At 53.0% G+C, this 17,607-nt stretch overlaps 1 protein-coding gene across 2 annotated transcripts; it reads right to left on the bottom strand.

The window, feature by feature from the left end:
* Window positions 1–135: 135 nt before the first annotated feature.
* On the bottom strand, window positions 136–15,745 carry ITGA2B (integrin subunit alpha 2b). Of its 2 annotated transcripts, none has more exons than XM_064271036.1 (30): window positions 15,027–15,745; window positions 13,280–13,401; window positions 13,091–13,188; window positions 12,802–12,967; window positions 12,457–12,506; window positions 12,335–12,380; window positions 12,101–12,229; window positions 11,725–11,772; window positions 11,535–11,578; window positions 11,332–11,385; window positions 11,141–11,193; window positions 10,449–10,660; window positions 7,663–7,845; window positions 7,365–7,410; window positions 7,144–7,248; window positions 7,004–7,059; window positions 6,762–6,913; window positions 6,506–6,631; window positions 5,842–5,909; window positions 5,540–5,687; window positions 4,741–4,833; window positions 4,384–4,463; window positions 4,006–4,086; window positions 3,778–3,877; window positions 3,522–3,674; window positions 3,284–3,409; window positions 2,343–2,456; window positions 1,967–2,068; window positions 1,700–1,759; window positions 136–384 (listed from the first exon to the last, which is right to left on the bottom strand). In XM_064271036.1, exons 1-30 carry the CDS (start codon window positions 15,212–15,214, stop codon window positions 328–330), a joined length of 3,060 nt encoding a protein of 1,019 aa, XP_064127106.1. In that variant the 5' UTR covers window positions 15,215–15,745; the 3' UTR covers window positions 136–327. The 2 variants fall into 2 exon arrangements, with proteins under 2 accessions (XP_064127106.1, XP_003414547.4); XM_003414499.4 differs by having other exon boundaries at window positions 1,643–1,759; window positions 15,027–15,743.
* Between the last annotated feature and the right edge of the window lie 1,862 nt (window positions 15,746–17,607).

Here is a 17,607-nt window from a genome sequence, read left to right as displayed (position 1 = left end):
CAATTCACAACCTTTGCCCTGGTTCAGAGATCCTCTTTGCTCACACTTCCATCAACCCTAGCTCCCTACCCCAGGTACTCCTTCGGTGCCCTCTCTCCTCCTCTGACCCCAAAAGGAGGCAGCATATTGGTGGAGGGGGGCTCAGCCTCTTTATTAGGCAGCAGGTAAAGAGGTGGCCCAGCTCTGTAGGGAAGGGGAGGACACCAGGAGGCTCCCATGGAAGAGCTCCAACTTGTGGGTGCTCAGAGCTGGGGGGCACTCCGTGGAGAGGAAAGGGCAGAGCGGACACCACACCACCTTCCTGCTGGGACGGAGTGCAGGGCACCATCACTCCTCCTCATCTTCCTCTTCCAGGGGAGGGCGATTCCGCTTGAAGAAGCCAACCTGGGTGGACACAGGGGCCGGGGTCAGGGTGTGGAGCTGATTCCTAGGCCCCAGAGCATTGGAGGGGAAGGCGTACTGGAAACAGGGCTTCTAACCAGTTCTTCCTGGTTCAGTCATGGCTGAGGAAGCAAAGCCAGAACAGACGTGAATTTTTAAAATTTAGGTGAACCAGAACAATAACTGGAACGGGAAAAATTATGGGTCGAAGCCCTGCTAGAAACCAGCCAGCCGCACAGGTCCTCTCCCTGGGCTCGCACAGACCACGATCGCACAACTTCACAAATGGAACCATTTCCCCATTGAGAGATAATGTGTAATTGTCTGTGTGGGTTTTTTTCCTCCCTTGAATTTTTCTTAAATACAGACTTAGGCTTTTCTTAAATACATGACTCTAGCATGTGATGATATGTATTTGATTATAACAAGTTTAATGTGTGGTTTTCCCTAAGAGCACTGTGGCTTCCCAGGGCCTGGGCACCTGAGCGAGTTTGGGAGCTTCAGATCGAGCTATGCCTGCTTGTTCTCCAGGTGCAGAGGAGGACTGAGCTCGGGTCTCAAAAGGAGTGAGGTCTAAATCAGACCCTGGGTCAGTCAGGGGGAAGGACAGAGCTGGGAGGAAGTGAACCCTATCCTCCTCAGCAGCCCTGGAATTCCTGAAGGCAAAACTCATTCCCTGGGACTCTTCCTTTCAGGGAGAAACTCAAAACTCATAGTGACCATATAGGTTAGAGTAGAACCACCCCATAGGGTTTCCAAGACTGTGATGGTGGCACAGTGGTTAAGAGCTTGGCTGCTAACCAAAAGGTCTGCAGTTTGAATCCACTAGCCACTCCTTGGAAACCCTATAGGGCAGCTCTACTCTGTCCTATAGGGTCGCTATGAGTCAGAATCGACTCAGCAGCAATGGCTTTTAGTTTTTGTTTTCAATCTTTCCTGAAGGAGACTGCCACATCTTTCTCCCAAGGAGCAGCCCCAGTGGGATCAAACTGCCAACTTTTCAGTTAACAACCAAGCACTTAACCACTGTATCACCAGGCTCTCTCTCAGGGAAGAAAGGGTCTAAAGGCCTGAGGACCCGAGGTGCCACACTTTCCAGGGATATGTGCCCTAGGGGAGGTCCTCTGGAGAATGGCATTCTGATAGTGGAGATGTGGGTGTGATGGGCCCTGGGTCACCCACTTGGGCCACCGTCTCTCGGTGAGGTAGGGCAGGGTCAAGACTGCAACCACCTGGGGACTCCACCCTCTTCGTGCCTCACCTTCCACATGGCTAGGACCAGCAGTGTGAGCAGCAGCAGACCACCCAGCATGCCTACCAGAATCCACCAGATAGGAACGTCCCTCTCCTCCAAGACACGAAGGAGCTGCGTCTGCACCTAGGAACAAACCCATGTGCCTCCTCAGACCCTGTGATGACACCTATGCCAAGACTCAACCTGCGGACTGGTGACCCCCAGCCAAGCCATCTACCTGTACCACCCCTCAGACCCAGTGAGGCCTTGCCCCGGTCCTGGCTGGGCACTGCCACATGGGAAGGCCAGTGATCCTTCTTGGAGAACTCTGCCACCAACGCTGGTACTCACTAGTGCTTCCCCTCTCGGCAGGCTGAGGGCGGGCACCGCATAGGGAAGGGCGGATACGTTGAACCAAGCGTGAGACTGCAGGACAAACTGATCCAGTGGCCTCTGGATGGGGTTAAGGGTAAGAGCCGTTTATAGCCACACGGGGCCTATTGATTGCAAGAGTCTAAACCCTTGCCTCCTCCCTGAGGAGTCCTGATCCTCGGCTAATCCCGTCTCTACCCAAAGTAAACCGGGCCCTCACTTAGTCTCCACTCCCCCCCTGAAGCCCCGCCTCTCCTCGGAGCTAACCCAGCCTCCCGCCTCCAGGAAGCCCCGCCCCCTCGTGGGCAAGCCGGGTCTTCGGGCCCCACCAGTTCCCGCCAGCGTCCGATCCCACCTGGCGGAGGCTGGGCAGCCACAGGAAGGCCAGCACGGTGACCATGGCCCGCTGCCCGGGCGCCATCTCCTGTAGCTCACACTGCACTACAGTACACGGCGCCGAGTCGCAGTTCTGGGGAGAAGCGTCATTAATCTTCAACCCTTCCTGTCCCATCACTCCCTGACACAAGCACCCAATACAGAGAGGGTCAGAGGGCCAGGGAGCTGGGGCCTCCCCCTCTGAAAGGGCCTCCCCTTCAGGAATTCAAGCTTCAGACATTTTCTCTCAGTGGGGTTGCTCACAGTCCGTGAGATGCTGGGAGAGGGCAGAAAGAAGCGGGTCATGTAGCATTAAATACCCAGAACTTTTGTAACCCTAAGGAGTCCTTTCTGGTGGCGCAGTGATTAAGCCCTCGGCTGCTAACTGAAAGGTCAGCGGTTGATCCACTAAGCGGGAGAAAGACGTGGCAGTCTGCTTCCTAAAGATTACCCACTGCCATTGAGTTGATTCCAACTCGTAGAGACCCTATAGGCCAGAATAGAACTCCCCGTTGAGTTTCCAAGCCTGTAAATCTTTATAGAAGCAGACTGCCACATCTTTCTCCCGCGGTGCGGCTGGTGGGTTCCAAGCGCTGACCTTTTGGTTAGCAGCCGAGCGCTTTAGCCACTGCACCACCAGGGTTACCTCTGCATTGAAAATCCATTTGATGGTAGTGGGTTTGGTCTGTAACCCTGCTCCAACATAAAATCATTTTTTTTTCTAATGTATTGGGAACTTTAAAAATGCAAGTGCCTCCACCCCCCACTCCAGACACAAGCGCAGCACAATCCGTCATCTTCCTGCACTTGGAGCATTCCGCGGGGCCAAGTGTGGCCCCTGTGAGGCCCCTCTCCCTGCCCCCATCCCTCTACTCCTGGGCTCCAGGGAGGCCCCCGCTGGAGACCACAGAGCCTGCTCACCACTAGAATGGGGTCTTGGAGCTCTGAGGGCTGCTGTGAGCCTGGCTGGAGGGCCTGTCTGCGCTCCCGCTTGTGATGCTCAGGGTAAACAGGGGGTTGGCTGGGGGTGGGCAGCCTCTGGTCCAACTGGGAAGGCAAAGGAGTGGTCAGGCCCCTGTCTGCCCAGCTCCCACTCTTCAAGGTGCCCTGGTTGCTGGTATGGGGACTAGCCACAGCTTTCTTCCACCCCAGCTCTCACCTGGAGTGGTTTGGGGGAAGGCTGAGGGGAGCACTGGAGCCCCCCCTGGGGCTGCACATCCAGGATGTAGAGCAGGTCAGAAGGCTGAGACTGGCTGGGAAACTGCAGGTTGAGGCGCAGGCCACTGACAGCACCAGGGCCCTTGTTGTGGAGCTGGGGAAGGGGAGTTGGTGGCAGGATGTCAGGTGGCTCAGCACCCAGCCTCAGCTTCTGGGACCCTCCTACCCCAGCCTGGGGCCCAAAGGCTTCTCCTTACCTCATAGGTGTGCTCCACTCTGGGGCCCCAGCTGTCTGAGCTTTCTGTCTTCCTGTCGCCTTCCTCAGCTGGTACCACCAGGGAAGCTGGAAAGGAGTTCCTGCAGGTCCCCGAGCCCCCACCCAGGGTGAGCCTGACCCCCTGATCAGCCTGTGAGGGCTCTCTCAAGGGCTCCCTGAATCTCAGGGCCCTGCTTGCCATCTCCCTTATCCACCCCTAGGTTCTCACCCTCGAAGCTCCACGTGGGCCTCCGCCCAGACTGGCACATTCAACAGCACCATCTCACTGTTTGGATTCTGGCTGTTCTTGCTGGAGGGGAGGGAGTGAGGAGAGGCAGATGAGGGACACTAACCTGAGGCAGAATGTCAGGGTGTTCAGGGCAAGCTAATTCTACAAACAACATGCCACACTGAAGTTAGACCTGGGAAAGTACTTCCTTTAGGGCTCCAAGACTCAGAAACAAGTCTCTGAGGAAGAAAGGGAACAAGGAGACCTGAAGAACAGGCATCTCAAAAAGACCCTTCTGTCTTGAGAGCATCTGAAGGTCTCTACCTTGGGGTCAGGTAGGGGAACGGTGGCAGGTAGGCGTACTCCCTGGTCTAGTACCTCCTGATCTGCAGCTGGAAGGACATGTACTCCCCAACCTCTTCTAGATTCTCCACACTCAGCAACATTGTGATTTGTATCTGGAAAATGGGGAGGGCCAAAGTCACTGTCCAAATACCCACTCTGGGCAGCCCCACCCTGAAAATGGTCTCCAGTCTTTACCCTCCAAGACCACCATTATTATCTATTTCACACAGAAGCCCACTCAGAGAGTCACTCATTTAAGAACACACAGCTAGGGCATGTGAAGACCAGGATTTCCACCCAGAGTAGTCTGACTCCAAAACCCAACCTCTAAAACACACTGTCAATGAGCCTCTGCTGAAGAAGACCCAGCCCCAGGTCTCTTGTCCTCACCCGGGCATCCTTCTTCATGGGGTTGCCCAGCTCACACAGTACCATCTTGGTCTCATTCTCCTTCTTCTGGTTACAGATGAGCCTTTCATACCCCTTCAGGCAGGCAGTCCGAGAAAGAAGAGGGTTATTGAGCATCCCGTATATATTTATGCTCCCTTGAAAAGTCTGCAAAGATTCACATGCTGGGGTGGGAAGAGGGTTCTCTTGGGGTGGGAGTTCAAGGGATTGTATTGTTCTACATTATGTATTGCAGTGGCAATTTACTTCTTTAAAAATGAATTTTCATTTTGGAAATGAAACACAAAACATTACATAGAGTTATAACCCCATTGTTTTAAACTGTATCAGCAAAATTAAAAAAGAATATGTGCATATGTAAGGGTCTGTCAATGTCAAGAAAAGAGACTGGAAGCTACCAAATATTAACAGAGGTTTCTGTTAACATTTGGTTCCTGAGTTATTTTTGGTTTTAGTTTTATAACATGGAAACCCTGGTGGTGTTGTGGTTAAGTGCTATGGCTGCTAACCAAGAGTTCAGCAATTCAAATCCACCAGGTGCTCCTTGGAAACTCTACTCTGTCCTGTAGGGTCGCTATGAGTTGGAATCGACTCAACGGCAGTGGGTTTTTGTTTTTTTTTATAATATAGTTCCTGAATTGCGTGCCATTAGCAAATATTCCTTTCCCAAATTAAAAAATACATATGTTATAGCTTTTACAGCAAAGGCATAAGAAAAGTGGAAGTCAAGCCTCCTGCACTTCCCAGGTCCCTGGTAGTGCCTCCAGGATGGGGGCCTTACCTGAATGTCACTGAGGGCCTGCATGTAGTAGGCACCTGGGGGCAGGTGCACGACCAGTTCAGCCTCGTACGCCCCCTCGCCTTCGTTGACAGCATCCATCTGCAGCTTTAGTACACTGTCAGCCCCAATCAGGAGCGGGGAGCCCCTCCTGTGGGGGCAAACGGATGAGGCTCAGGATACCTGGTCCAGGCTCAGGGTCTGGCGGGGGAGAAGTGCTGAGGACAGAGTATCAGGATCCAGGTGGAAAGAGGGCATTGTTGGGGCAGAGAGGGCCAGGGCAAGGTAGAGCGGGGTATCCTCACATTTCACCAGTGAGCTGAAGCTGGGGTACACACAGGTGGTCCTCCCCACAATCCAGGATGATGCGGGTCTAGAGGGGTAACATCAGGGTGTATGGGTAAGTTTGGAGCCAGTGAGATTCGTGGTCCAGTTAGGGTTGGGAAAACAGCACTGAGCTGGGATTCACATTTGGGTTTAGGGAATAAGATCTGAGGATGAAAAGGAGTTTGGGGGTGACATCAGGGCTTTGGGGTTTATATTAGGGTTTGGGGTGATGTCAAGGTTTTGGTGATGACATCAGGGTTTATGAGTGTACATCAACACTTGGTGTTCACATCAGGGCGTAAGGGTTATTGCGATTTGGGGGTTTTCATTAGGGTTTAGAGTCAGAGATTAAAGGTGACATCAAGGTTTTGCGGTTCCTATGACAATCTGGGCACTAGCCCTCAGCTTAACTTCCTAGCAAAGGTCATGAACCTCTCTTGCCTGTCCCTGCCTGCCCCCACCTGCTCCTAAACAAAAAAAAACCAAACCCAGTGCCGTCGAGTCGATTCCGACACATAGTGACTCTATAGGACAGAGTAGAACTGCCCCATAGAGTTTCCAAGGAGCGCCTGGTGGATTTGAACTGCTGACCCTTTGGTTAGCAGCCGTAGCACTTAACCACTACACGACCAGGTTTCCCACCTGCTCCTGGACATGAGTATCTCCAAGCAGCAGGAGAGCAGGGGCCAGTCCAGCCTCCTCAGGCTGCAGGGAGACGTTGAGGCTGAACACAATGGGGCTCAGCTTGTCCCGGAAGTCAGCCTCATCCTGGGGAGGGCAACAAGAGTCAGGCTGTCTTGCTACCATGCACAACCCAGCCTCTTGTGGCCAGTAGGGACCATGTCCCACTGACCACCTCTGGATACACAGTGCCCACCCCACCCCTGCCTGGGCATACTCGGAGGAAGGCCTTGGTGGTGTGGCAGATAGGGCTGTGCCTCCTGCTCAGGTCCAGGCTCAGGGTGGTGCTCGCCTGCTGAGAGCCCAGCAGCAGCACCCGCCGGCCCTGGCGTGGCTTCTGTCGGTCCAGCTGCAGCTCAGCATTCAGGTCTGGCAGGGCCAGAGGAAGGTGAGGGCCTTCCTGGCCAGCCTCCAGGGAAGCCCAGTCCCTCCTCTCTCCTGCCCTGTCACGCCACTCACGCAGCTTTTCAGTAATGTTATGCCCGGTGGCTCCCACACACATCTGGATGTTAAAGCTGCAAAGACGAGAGCAGGGCTCAGGGGCTAGGGGCTCCCCCGAGGACCCAGGCCCTGTCTGGCCCTGCCCTCCACCTCCTCACCAGCTCACTGCTTTGTTGGTCTGGGTCAGGATACAATCCTTCACTGCAGGGTTCAGTGAATCTTGCACCAGCAGCTGGACACTGGCCATCACCACAGGCTGAGCTCTGATGGGATGCGGGAGGCCTGCCATTGTGGACCCTCTTGGCCTGGCCTCCCTAATGGTGTAGGCTGCCATGTCCTGGGGGCTCTCCTCTACCCTGTCCCTGGAGCTAGTACTCACCTGTACACAGCCACCTTGCTGGCCCCGTAAGCTCCCACCAGCAGGTCTATAGACATTGGGAGTGGGGATCAGGATTGGCAATTAGAAAGGGCATGGGGTCCTCACCTCATCTTCCCAGGGCCCCCCACATCATCTCCTCCATTGGAAGTTTGCCTGATGCCCCTGGCATTCCATAACTAATGGGTCAGAGCCCTCAGTGGTACACCAGCTCAGGCATGGGGCCCTGGCTGTGTCTCTTAGCACTTCCAGCTAATGCCCATGGGCCCATCTTGCCCAGCTGGAGGCAGTTCAGGGGCACCTGGGTATCCGTTGTCATCAATGTCTGTGGCACCTCGCAGGGAGAAGCCAAAGCCGGAGCCTTTGGGGAAGGGGCTGTCCAGGACCTGGGATGGGCGTGAGCTCAGCCCCTCACTCTGACCCCGAAACACTAGCACCTGGCCCCGGCCACTGGGACCCCCATAGGGGGCAGCCACTGCAAGATCTGGAAGGAACAATAGGGAGGGAGTGGTTGTTATTCAATCTCCCAAGTGAACCTATAACACTTTCCTGAGCTCCTTCTCTGAGAAGACCTCCAGGAGACCAGCAGAGGGGTGCCAAGGTCTCGGTTAAGGAGGTAGCTGCCTGCTCTCCAGGAGTTTACAATCATGTAGGAGAGGTAGGACTGTAAAGTAGGAATTGTTCTAAAAACTGTCACAGCCCTAGCCACATACTGAGATAAATATATTGACATGATCTCATTTAACCTTGAAAGTTAGGCACTATTGTTCCCCTTTTAGATGAGAAAGCTGAGTTCCAGAAGATTGAATCACCAAAAACAAACCAAAACCAAAACAAACAAACAAACCAAAAAAGCCAAACCAGTTGCCATTGAGCCAATTCTGACTCATGGCGAGCCCATGTGAGTCAGGGTAGAACTGTGTTCCATAGGGTTTTCAATGACTAAGTTTTTTTGGAAGTAGATTGCTAGGCCTTTCTGCTGAGTGGGCTTGAACCACTAGCCTTTCTGTTAATAGCCAATCGCCATCCAGGGACTCCAATTAAGTAACAGAGATCTATTAAATACTGGCACCTCTTCCCCTAGGGACCTTTACCCCATTGCACTTCTGCCAGGGAGATCCAGAGCCACACCATGGACTTGGCATCACTAATAACTTTCAAGATCTCCTTTAAAAATGCCTCTGGGTGGGCATTAATCACCACTTATTAATTTTTAAGAGTTCTTTGCATCTTATAGGAATTATATGTGTTCCAACTGTCTTTTCTTTGTCTTATGACTTTGTTTACGGTGTTTTTTTTTTTTTTCTTTTAAATATACTTATTGATTTTTCTGACCAAGCTATACAGAATTCACCCAAATGGCCCAGTTCTGACCACAGTTGTTTCCCCAAGCCCTTGGCCTCCAATCTCTTCTGATCTGTTGGCTTCCTCATCCTGCCCATTTGGCCACCCTTGCCATATCTTGAGCCTTCTTGTTCCTTTGCCAGTCCTAGGCAAGCCTGGCCAGAATCTGCCTAGGGTTAATTCAATATCCACCTGTATCTAGGGCTGCAGGAGAGGCAGAGCAGATTGGCACCATGAGTTTATGTCTCCAGCTGTCACCAGGGACCTCAGTGCTGCTTAGCAGTCCTGTGAGGTTTTCCGGTCAGTTCCCTCTCCCAGTCTGCTCAGCACCTATTTCAAACCTTTTATGTTTGGTCAAGATCCCAGCCCCCACTTCCTTTGGTAGATGATGTCAACACCTTCGTAAAGAGAGGCCACAGGCGTCCCCACAACAACCCTTGTGCCATAAATCCACACTCACTTTCTTTCCCCCTTCCCCATTTGACTGTGGAATACCTGTCCCTCCTTCACCCCCGCCACTGGGCTAAAAGTTCCACCCATCCCCCTTTGGCTTTGAAAGAGTCCTCCTCTGGATCATCCCCTCCTCCTATCTCCCCACAAGATCACTTTCCTCCATATGCAACTTATTCCATATTCCTCCAAATTAAAACAACCTTCTGTTGACTCTCATCTCCTTTCAGTGACCATCCTTTCTCTTTTCCCCTTCATAGTCAAACGGGTTGAAAGAGCTGTCTACACTGGCTGCCTCCAATTCTGCATCCACCATTCATATCTTGACCCATGGCATTCTGGCCTCTGTCCCTACCCCACCCTAAAATAGCTCTTGTTACTGTCACCATGCTAAAACCCCTGGATGCTTCTCCAGTTCCTTTCAACAGCATCAGAAGCCACTGACACCCCTCTCCTCTTACCTGAAACACCCTCTTCCTTTGAGTCTGAGCCATCAGCTCTCTGGGTGTTCCTCTTACCTCTCTGTGATACTCTTTCTTTGCCTCCTCCCAGACTTGCCTCCACTGTGAGTCCCCTAAATGGCTCTGTCCTGGGCCACTTCTCATTTCATAGGTTCCTCATTCACCCTCCCCATACCTCAGACTTCTCTTGTGGAAGTAGGGGAAGCCACACACGACTGTTCCCAGGGTTTTTCAATCTAATGTGCTCAATCAAGCCCTCAAGCTCAACAGGTCCAGAGTTGAACACTGATCTCTTCCCATCCAGACCTACAGCATGGCCCGAGTTTCCTGAGGCAATGAGGGGCACCACCACCCATCCAACTCCTCCCTCTTCCTTAGTCCCACATCTTGCCACCCAAATAATCAAGTCCTAAATATGTGTGGGAAACCCTGGTTGCATAGTGGTTAAGACCTATGACTGCTAATGAAAAGGTTGGTGGCTCAAATCCACCAGGCTCTCCTTGGAAATCCTATGGGGCAGTTCTACTCTGTCCTATAGGGTTGCTATGAGTCAGAATCAACTCAATGGCAATGGGTTTTGAGTTAAATATGTGTGAATTACCCTCATCTGGAACTCCAAATCCATCATCATCTCTTGTTAGATTATGCCAACCCTCCTTTAACTATCCAGTCTGCTCTTCACTTGGCAACCTGAGTCTCTAAACCACCTATTTGATGGGTCACTCTCTGCTTAAAGCCCTTCCTGGCTCTGCAGCTCTCAGGTCAGGTCCAAGTTCCTTGTAAGACTGTTAACCCCTCTGCAGCAAGCAAGCGGCACTCCTCTGTCCCTCACCATTGTAGCCATCCCGGTCGAGGTCACCCAGGGGGGCGATGGCTGAGCCAAATCGTCCGTAGAGCTGGGTGCCAGTCAGCAGGAGGTTGGGGGCGCCCAGCACATAGGTGCCACGGGGCTGCAGGTACAAGTACACGCGCCCCACCTCTGCCAGCTTTCGGTCAGACCGGCTGTCCATGTACAGTGGTGCGCCCACCAGCAGGTCATGTCTCCTGCGGGTGATACGTGGGGCTAGTCAAGGAGGTGCTGAGAGCCAGGCCAAATCTTGCCCACCTTTGACCTCCCGCTTTGCCTGGGTGGTCATGTGGGGTGGGGCAAAGAAAAAGGAGACTAAGGATGGCCAGAGGCATGGGGGGGACTGAGGAGAACATTTTTCCCCGGGGGTGCAAGTCCAAGGGGGTGCCGGAGGAGGCAAGAATGATATTTTGAGGTGCCACAAATATGAAAGGTGCCTGACTAAGGCAGCTGGACAAGATGGGGGGATGCGTTTCTGTGACACTTGGCTGCTATCAAAGTCTACTCTTCTTGAAACTGGCGGGGGGTGGGGTGGGGGTGGGGGTGGGGGTGGGGTGGGGTGTTGCAACTTAGAGATTGCTCCTGGGCGCTGTTACCCTTGCTTCGCTTCTATGGGTGGCCTATACTTCTGGTGACCCGGGACCCAAATGGGCTGCAGTGGGGGACCCCCTCCTCACCCGTCCCCATTGACATCAGTGACAGCCACCGAGTGCCCGAAATACGAAGCCATCTGCAGGAAGACGAAGCCCCTTAACTCACGCCCTCGGACCCAGCACCCTCTCCCAGACGTCGCCCTCCCCGATTCTGCGGGATATTGTGGGGTCCTAGTCCCCCAGCCTCGGCATCCCCACTGGGACGGGGCCCCCACCTGCTCCCCATGTAGCCGTTGCAGCGTCCGGTGGTCCGAGTTCAAAATCTCTACCTGTGTGGGGTGTGCAAGAGAGGGAGTCATTCCTGACCCCACGCAGCCTCGGGCTCAGTGTGAGACAGGGCAGGTTTAGGGGGCGTTGTCAAGCTGAGAACTGGGGTGGGAACTTCGGAATGCCAAGGGGCGGAATGGAGGGCACTCACCGCTCCCAGGGTCCAGCTCCAGGTGGGGGCACCGAAGACATACTCTGGGGAAAGCCGGGCCCAGCAAATGAGGTCCTTGGTGCCTGCCCCCCTCGCCCCCTGCCTCCCAGCGATTTCGGTGGGGGGCTTGCAGGTGCTTCTTCCGGCCTGGGCTCCCCAAACCCCACCCTTGTCTAAGGGAATTTCTTGCCTGTAGTGTTGGGACTCCCGTCGAACTCGCCCACGGCCACCGAGTACCCTGAGGACACAGCACGAATTAGAGAGGGGGAAGCAGGGAGGGGGGCTGAGGGCGAGGAACGAGGGGATTCTTAAACGACGCAGGTCAAACCCTGCGTTGTGTAGATGGGAACACTGAGGCTATGGAGCGGCCAAGGCCTGCTCAAGGCCGCGCCACGGGACCAAGGCTAGGAGGGCAAGGCGGGTCGCAAGGGAGCTGGGCTGTTTGCGGTGGGAGCTGCGAGGGGAGAGGTACCGGAGTTGGGGGGGGGGGGCTCAGGACTGACCGGCCCGGGTGGACAATGACCCTAAGGGGGCTGGGAAGCCTGGAAGCTCATTGCCAGGGTTACCCCGGTAGCCGTCGAAGAACTCTTGGCTGCTGGAGTCGGAGGTGAAGCTCTGGCTGGGCACGGACCGCAAGAGGGTGCCCGGACTGTAACTCGAGACGATATTGGCGACTGGAGCCCGGACCAGGAGCCCTAAGACGGAGGGGGAGGGTGTGGGGGCCCAGATGTCTGGGGTCTCCCTTAGGTGGGGAAGCTGGGAGAAAGGCGGGAGATGTACAGATGGGATGAGGGACATACCTAAGAAATAATAGCCACCGGGGGCCCCAAGCACCAGCTCCCCAGCCTAAAAGGGAAGCCCTGGAGGTGAGAGGGTGCCCTGTTCCCCGGCCGCCCCCACGCCTCTCACGCTCGGTACTCGCCTGGGTGACCACTGAGCTGAAGCCCACTTCGCAGTAGCGTCTGTCCAGCACTAGAGGGCGCAAGGAGGTGGGGTCAGTGAAGGGGCGGATCGAGAAGCGTGGATCCGAGCCTGGGCCCGGCGGGGGCGGGGCCATGGGGCGGGGCCAGGAGTAATATAGAGGCGTGACCTTGAAAGGACGCGAGGTCACTGGGCAAAACCAGACTGAAAGCAGAGTTTTGGCGCGCTGGGGGAGGGACTAGACTAAAGTAAAAAAACCGTCGGGTCGATTCCGACTCAAAGCGACCCGATTTTGTTAGAGCGCTGGGCAGCTAGTGGGCGGGGCCAAAGCAGGGGCGGAGCTTACTAAAACGATTTTGTTCGTAAATCTTGCTCATGATGCGGGCCCGGCAGGGCGAGTACTCCGCCCGGCTGCCGCTCTGGAGATGAGCCACCCAGCAGCTACCTACAGGCGTCTTCTCGGCCTCCTCGGTCTTTTCTAGCACATTCCAATGCTGCCAGGGAGCACAGGCCTGGGGCAGGGCCACAGAGGAGTAAGGAAGGGCGCGGGGCTGGGACTGAGGCCCCACCTCACTCCTCCCACCAGACGTATCCCCGGCCCCGCCTGCTCCCTATCCCCTATCCCGCGGCCACACCACAACGTTGTCTCTCCAGCTGACGACCGACGCCCCCAGTCCTTGCCCGGCCTTGAAGGTTTGGAGGGTTTGGTAGCCTACGTTTTGGTTGTCATCCGCTGGAGAACAGAAGAAGGTGTGGGGGCGCTGAAGCCCGGCTGTCCACGCCCCCTCTGGCCCCTCCTCCGTCCCTCCTGGCTCCGGACTCACTGAGGTGGAAGGACAGCGAGGTGCACTGGCCACCCTCGGCCTTCCAGGGGCACAGGAACACACCGCCAGTTTCCTCTCGTCTAGGACCCAAGGCCCGAGGGGCGCCCACCACGATGGCCACGCTGCGAAGGAGAGCTGGGTGAGCGCTGCACGCATTCCCGCGTGGCCCATGCCCAGTGCCCACGCTGGAAGCACTGCCCAGAGGACGGTGTGCCATGGGGGGCTGGACCAGCTTTCCTCAACAAGACCTCACAGACCGTCGAGGCCAGCATCTTCACCTTATGGACAGTGAAACTGACTCTGGGAGGAAATCACTTTCCTAAAGCAATCCAGCGAACTGAGGTTAAAGCTGGCACTATAACCATTTGGTTTGATTTGGACACGAGGGTTTTGCTATTCCTCATGAAAAAGACCTCTCAAGCTCTGCACACTACCTCCATCCCCTCTCCCTTTCCGTCCCACCAAAAGCCAGGCGTTCAGATGCTCCCTACAGTGTTCGTTTGAAGACTATTCCTTACCAGATCCCTTTCTGAGAATTGATTTTAATGGTGAAGAATGAAGAAAGCCAGAGGGCGCCTGGGGGTGGGGGGCGGGGGTGGGGGAAGGTTGCTGATAGAGCTGAGAACCCTAGCAGATCTAGGTTCAAATCACAGCTCTGCCATTTACTGTCTTTGTCCAAAGTCATTTAACCTTTCCTATGTAAAATGAGGACAATACCAGCCAATCACTGTTGTCATGAGGAGTAAATGTGTGAGGGACATTTGGCATGGTACCAACCAAATACATAGTAATGCTCAATATACAAAATGCTTTTTTTTTTTTTTTAAAACGCATTCAGGGTTTTTTTTCCGAAGTACCCATGAAACCAATACCTGTAGAAAGGAGGTGAAAGGAGTGGGCAGAAGTGGAACTGATATGCGGGTCCAAAGAAAGACTTGGGCCAACTCTCCTTCCCTCCCCTCCATGCCGTGGAGCTAGAAAGACCCTTCAAAATTATCACAGTCAGACCCTTATCACACACACACACACACACACACACACACGAGTTGTCAGTGGAAGTGGGCCACCTTGGGAAAGGTTTTGACTTTGGGCAAGGTGGTTCTCTTCAGCAGAGGAAATCTCACAAAGGGCTGACATTTGAAGCCTGTCTGCCCTTGCTACTTCCTGAAGCTGGACATCACAGTGTCCACCACACTACCTAGGTAGCTTAGGGTAACACAGCTATTAATAGGGGGGAATTCGGCAGTCTGATTTCATGGCCTAATCAATCCCAACCATTAATGCTCTATTGCTTCTTTTCAAATATGCATATTTGATAAGGGAAATGGAGTAGAATTGCAAGGTGGGAGCAGACTATTTTACAGTTTTGCAAGTCAACTTAAGACGTGCACCTCTCTGTATTTTGAGGGGAGGAAAGTGGAGTGGGTCTTACAACTGACCCTTGAGAAAAAAAATAAATCAACTTTTGTCTTCCCTTTGTTCTTGCTGCAGTTTTAGTGCCTATTTCCTCCCTGGTGTCCTCTCCCTGACACTCTCACCTGAGCTGGTCCCTGCCCACTATTTCTAACCAGACTTCAGCCTGAGCCACAAACCAAAACCCAGTGCTGTTCAGTGGATTCCGACCATAGAGACCCTATAGACCCTATAAATCGTCTTGCTCAACCTCCATCAGAAATGGGCTCACAGAAGCAGTGACAGGTTGGGGTTCCTTCTCTCTCCCAACCCCCAAACTTCCCACAAGGCTCACCTTCCTTTGCTGTCCTTGTAGAAGTCCAGTGAAAACCCAAAGTGGCTACCATTGGGGCCTGTGTAGACAGTGAGCCGCATCAGGTCCAGGTTCAAGGCCCAGGTTGGAGGGGTACCATCGGGTCCTAAGAGCAGCTGTGCCCACCCCAGGAGCCAGAGGGCATGCAGTGGACACAAAGCTCTGGCCATCTTCCTTCTCCCACAATCTCCTAGGCAGAAATGGGCCAGCTTCTTCCTCTTTCCTTCAGTTTCCACCACAGGAAGTCATTTCTTATCAAGCTGGGGCCCAAAGCAACTTGCTGAGCAGTGGATAGAGCAAAGGGCTATACAGCCCCTGCACACATCCATGTGTTCTCTAGGATTGCCAGGAAAGGGGTGAGGCTTAGGGCTGAGAGGAATGACTCCTCTCTTTCCCTGGGAACAGTTTATCACCAACTCCTGGTGGTTCTACCTCTCAACTATTTCTCTTGAATCTTCTCTCCATCTCCACTACCACCACTCTAGTGCAAGTCACCATTACTTTTTATTGGGATAGTACAATCATGAATTAACTGGTCTGTACGCCTCCACTATAGCCCACAGTTCTACAACCTTCCCGCCTGGCCTCGCCCTGCCCCCCACCCCCCGCAAGCTGGCTGCGCTGCTATGGCGCATTGACTTGGCCAAAAGTGGGGGAAGAAGGAAGCTGCTGCCTCCTGATAAGACCTCAGGCTGCTGTATCCTTTTGGATAAGGTACTTAATCACTTCCTCCTTCTAGGGCTTTGGACAGCCTCAGCCAGCCATACTGAGGCAGCAGCTTCCTCACTCCTTGTCCATGTTGGGCCAAGTCTCAGTGCTGCCAGAGCAGTGCAGCCAGTGTTGGGAGGGGGGACAGTGAATGGACCTTGGCCTAAGGGACAAGGAAATGGGTACAATTTGAAATTATTCCAGGGCATTCTGGTTCACAGGCTCTGAGATTATGTACAAGCTATTCAGTTGAAGGCAGGCTCTCGCTCCTTTTTGGGTGACAAAGTTCTTGTCTAACCATTAAGACTTGATTTTGCTGGGATCATCGCCTGGGGGAAGTTTCCTCCAACTCCTCAGGCTGGCACCCAGAGCTAACACTGACCACACTATATAATCATGGTCTGTTCACTGGATTTTGTCTGTGAATTCAAAGCATGGTTCCTTTCTGCAGTCCCAGGGCCTAATATGTAGTATGCATGACTAAAAGAAAGACTGAGCAGAAGTATGCACAAAAAGATAAAGATGCAAACACAGGGTCACACAGTGGGAAAAGAAGAAAGAGTTTTGAGCAAAAAGGCAAGGTCATCTTCTGTGGATACGGGGAAGAGGACAGGAGTGCTAAGTCTAACTGGCACTGCATGCCTTCCCAAAAAAGCTGTTCTCAAGGAGATTCAAGAAGTCTAGATGTAAAGGCAACATAGCCACATTCTTCTCTTCATCCATACTTGCCTTCTGATCAAACTGCCCAACTACCCTGTGCCATTCTGGAATCCTTTCAGCTCCCCTCATACTTCACCATCTCAGCACACAGCTCAAAATCCTATTCCTAGCTAGGTTAAACGCTCCTTCAACTTTAATCTGGGCTTTCTTCACTGCTGACTTCCAGTGCCAAGCTCCTGGCAGGCCTGCAATACATTTGTTAGAATGAATCCTTAACCCAGTCCTCTACTCACCCTCCCAACTGTCCTCAACTGAGCTGCTATTAACTCACGTTGCTGTTGTGTGTGGTCTAGTCAATTCCGACTCATAGTGACCCTATAGGACAGAGTAGAACTGCCTCATAGACTGTAATTTTTATGGGAGCAGATTGCCAGGTCTTTTTTCCTGCAGAGCGGCTGGTGGGTTTGAGCTGCCAACATTTTGGTTAGCAGTAGAGTGCTTGAACATTGTGCTACCAGAGCTCCTTATTAATTCATAGTCCACTACAACTTTCAATAAGTACTTGTTCTGTTCAAGGCACTGAGTGATACAGAGATCATTATCAAAGATCCTTAAAAAACTTAGTGCAGAGGGAGTTAAGACATGAACACACGTAACTGTGCATAGTTTTAGGTAAATTGCCCAAGTTACACAGCTAATAGGTGCCACTAACTAGGATTCAAACACAAGTTTGCACTTGAGTCCATGTTCTTAACCATTATACTACGTTGCCTTTTGTCTGAGAATGAAGGAGTTTCTACGCAGAGGAATAACATAAAAGAACAGCAGAACAACAAAAGCCACTTATAGGGAAAAGCAAGTACTAGTTAACTCAGCATAGGGTGCTCAAAGGGGTGAATTTGCACGAGGGTGAGACGGAAAGCTGGGATCAAACCACTGGAGGTTCTTCAATGCCATATTAAGGAAAATGAACTTTAACCCATAAAAAAAAAAAAAAAAAATCACTAAGATTTTTAAAGCCAGGGGATGGGATACATTGATCAATTGTGCTTTGATCTGGAAGATTAAACTGGCTGCCTGTGGCAAGAAAAGGATTTAGTGGGAAGACCAGATGGACAGTGACTGCAATCCTCTGGGTTAAAGGTGATGAGGTCTGAGCCCGAGTACTAATGGCAGGAACAAAAGTGATGACAGA

The sequence above is a fragment of the Loxodonta africana genome, chromosome 18 (genome assembly GCF_030014295.1).
Source record: "Loxodonta africana isolate mLoxAfr1 chromosome 18, mLoxAfr1.hap2, whole genome shotgun sequence".
Lineage (NCBI taxonomy): Eukaryota > Metazoa > Chordata > Mammalia > Proboscidea > Elephantidae > Loxodonta > Loxodonta africana.
This window is presented reverse-complemented; position numbering and strand designations above follow the sequence as displayed.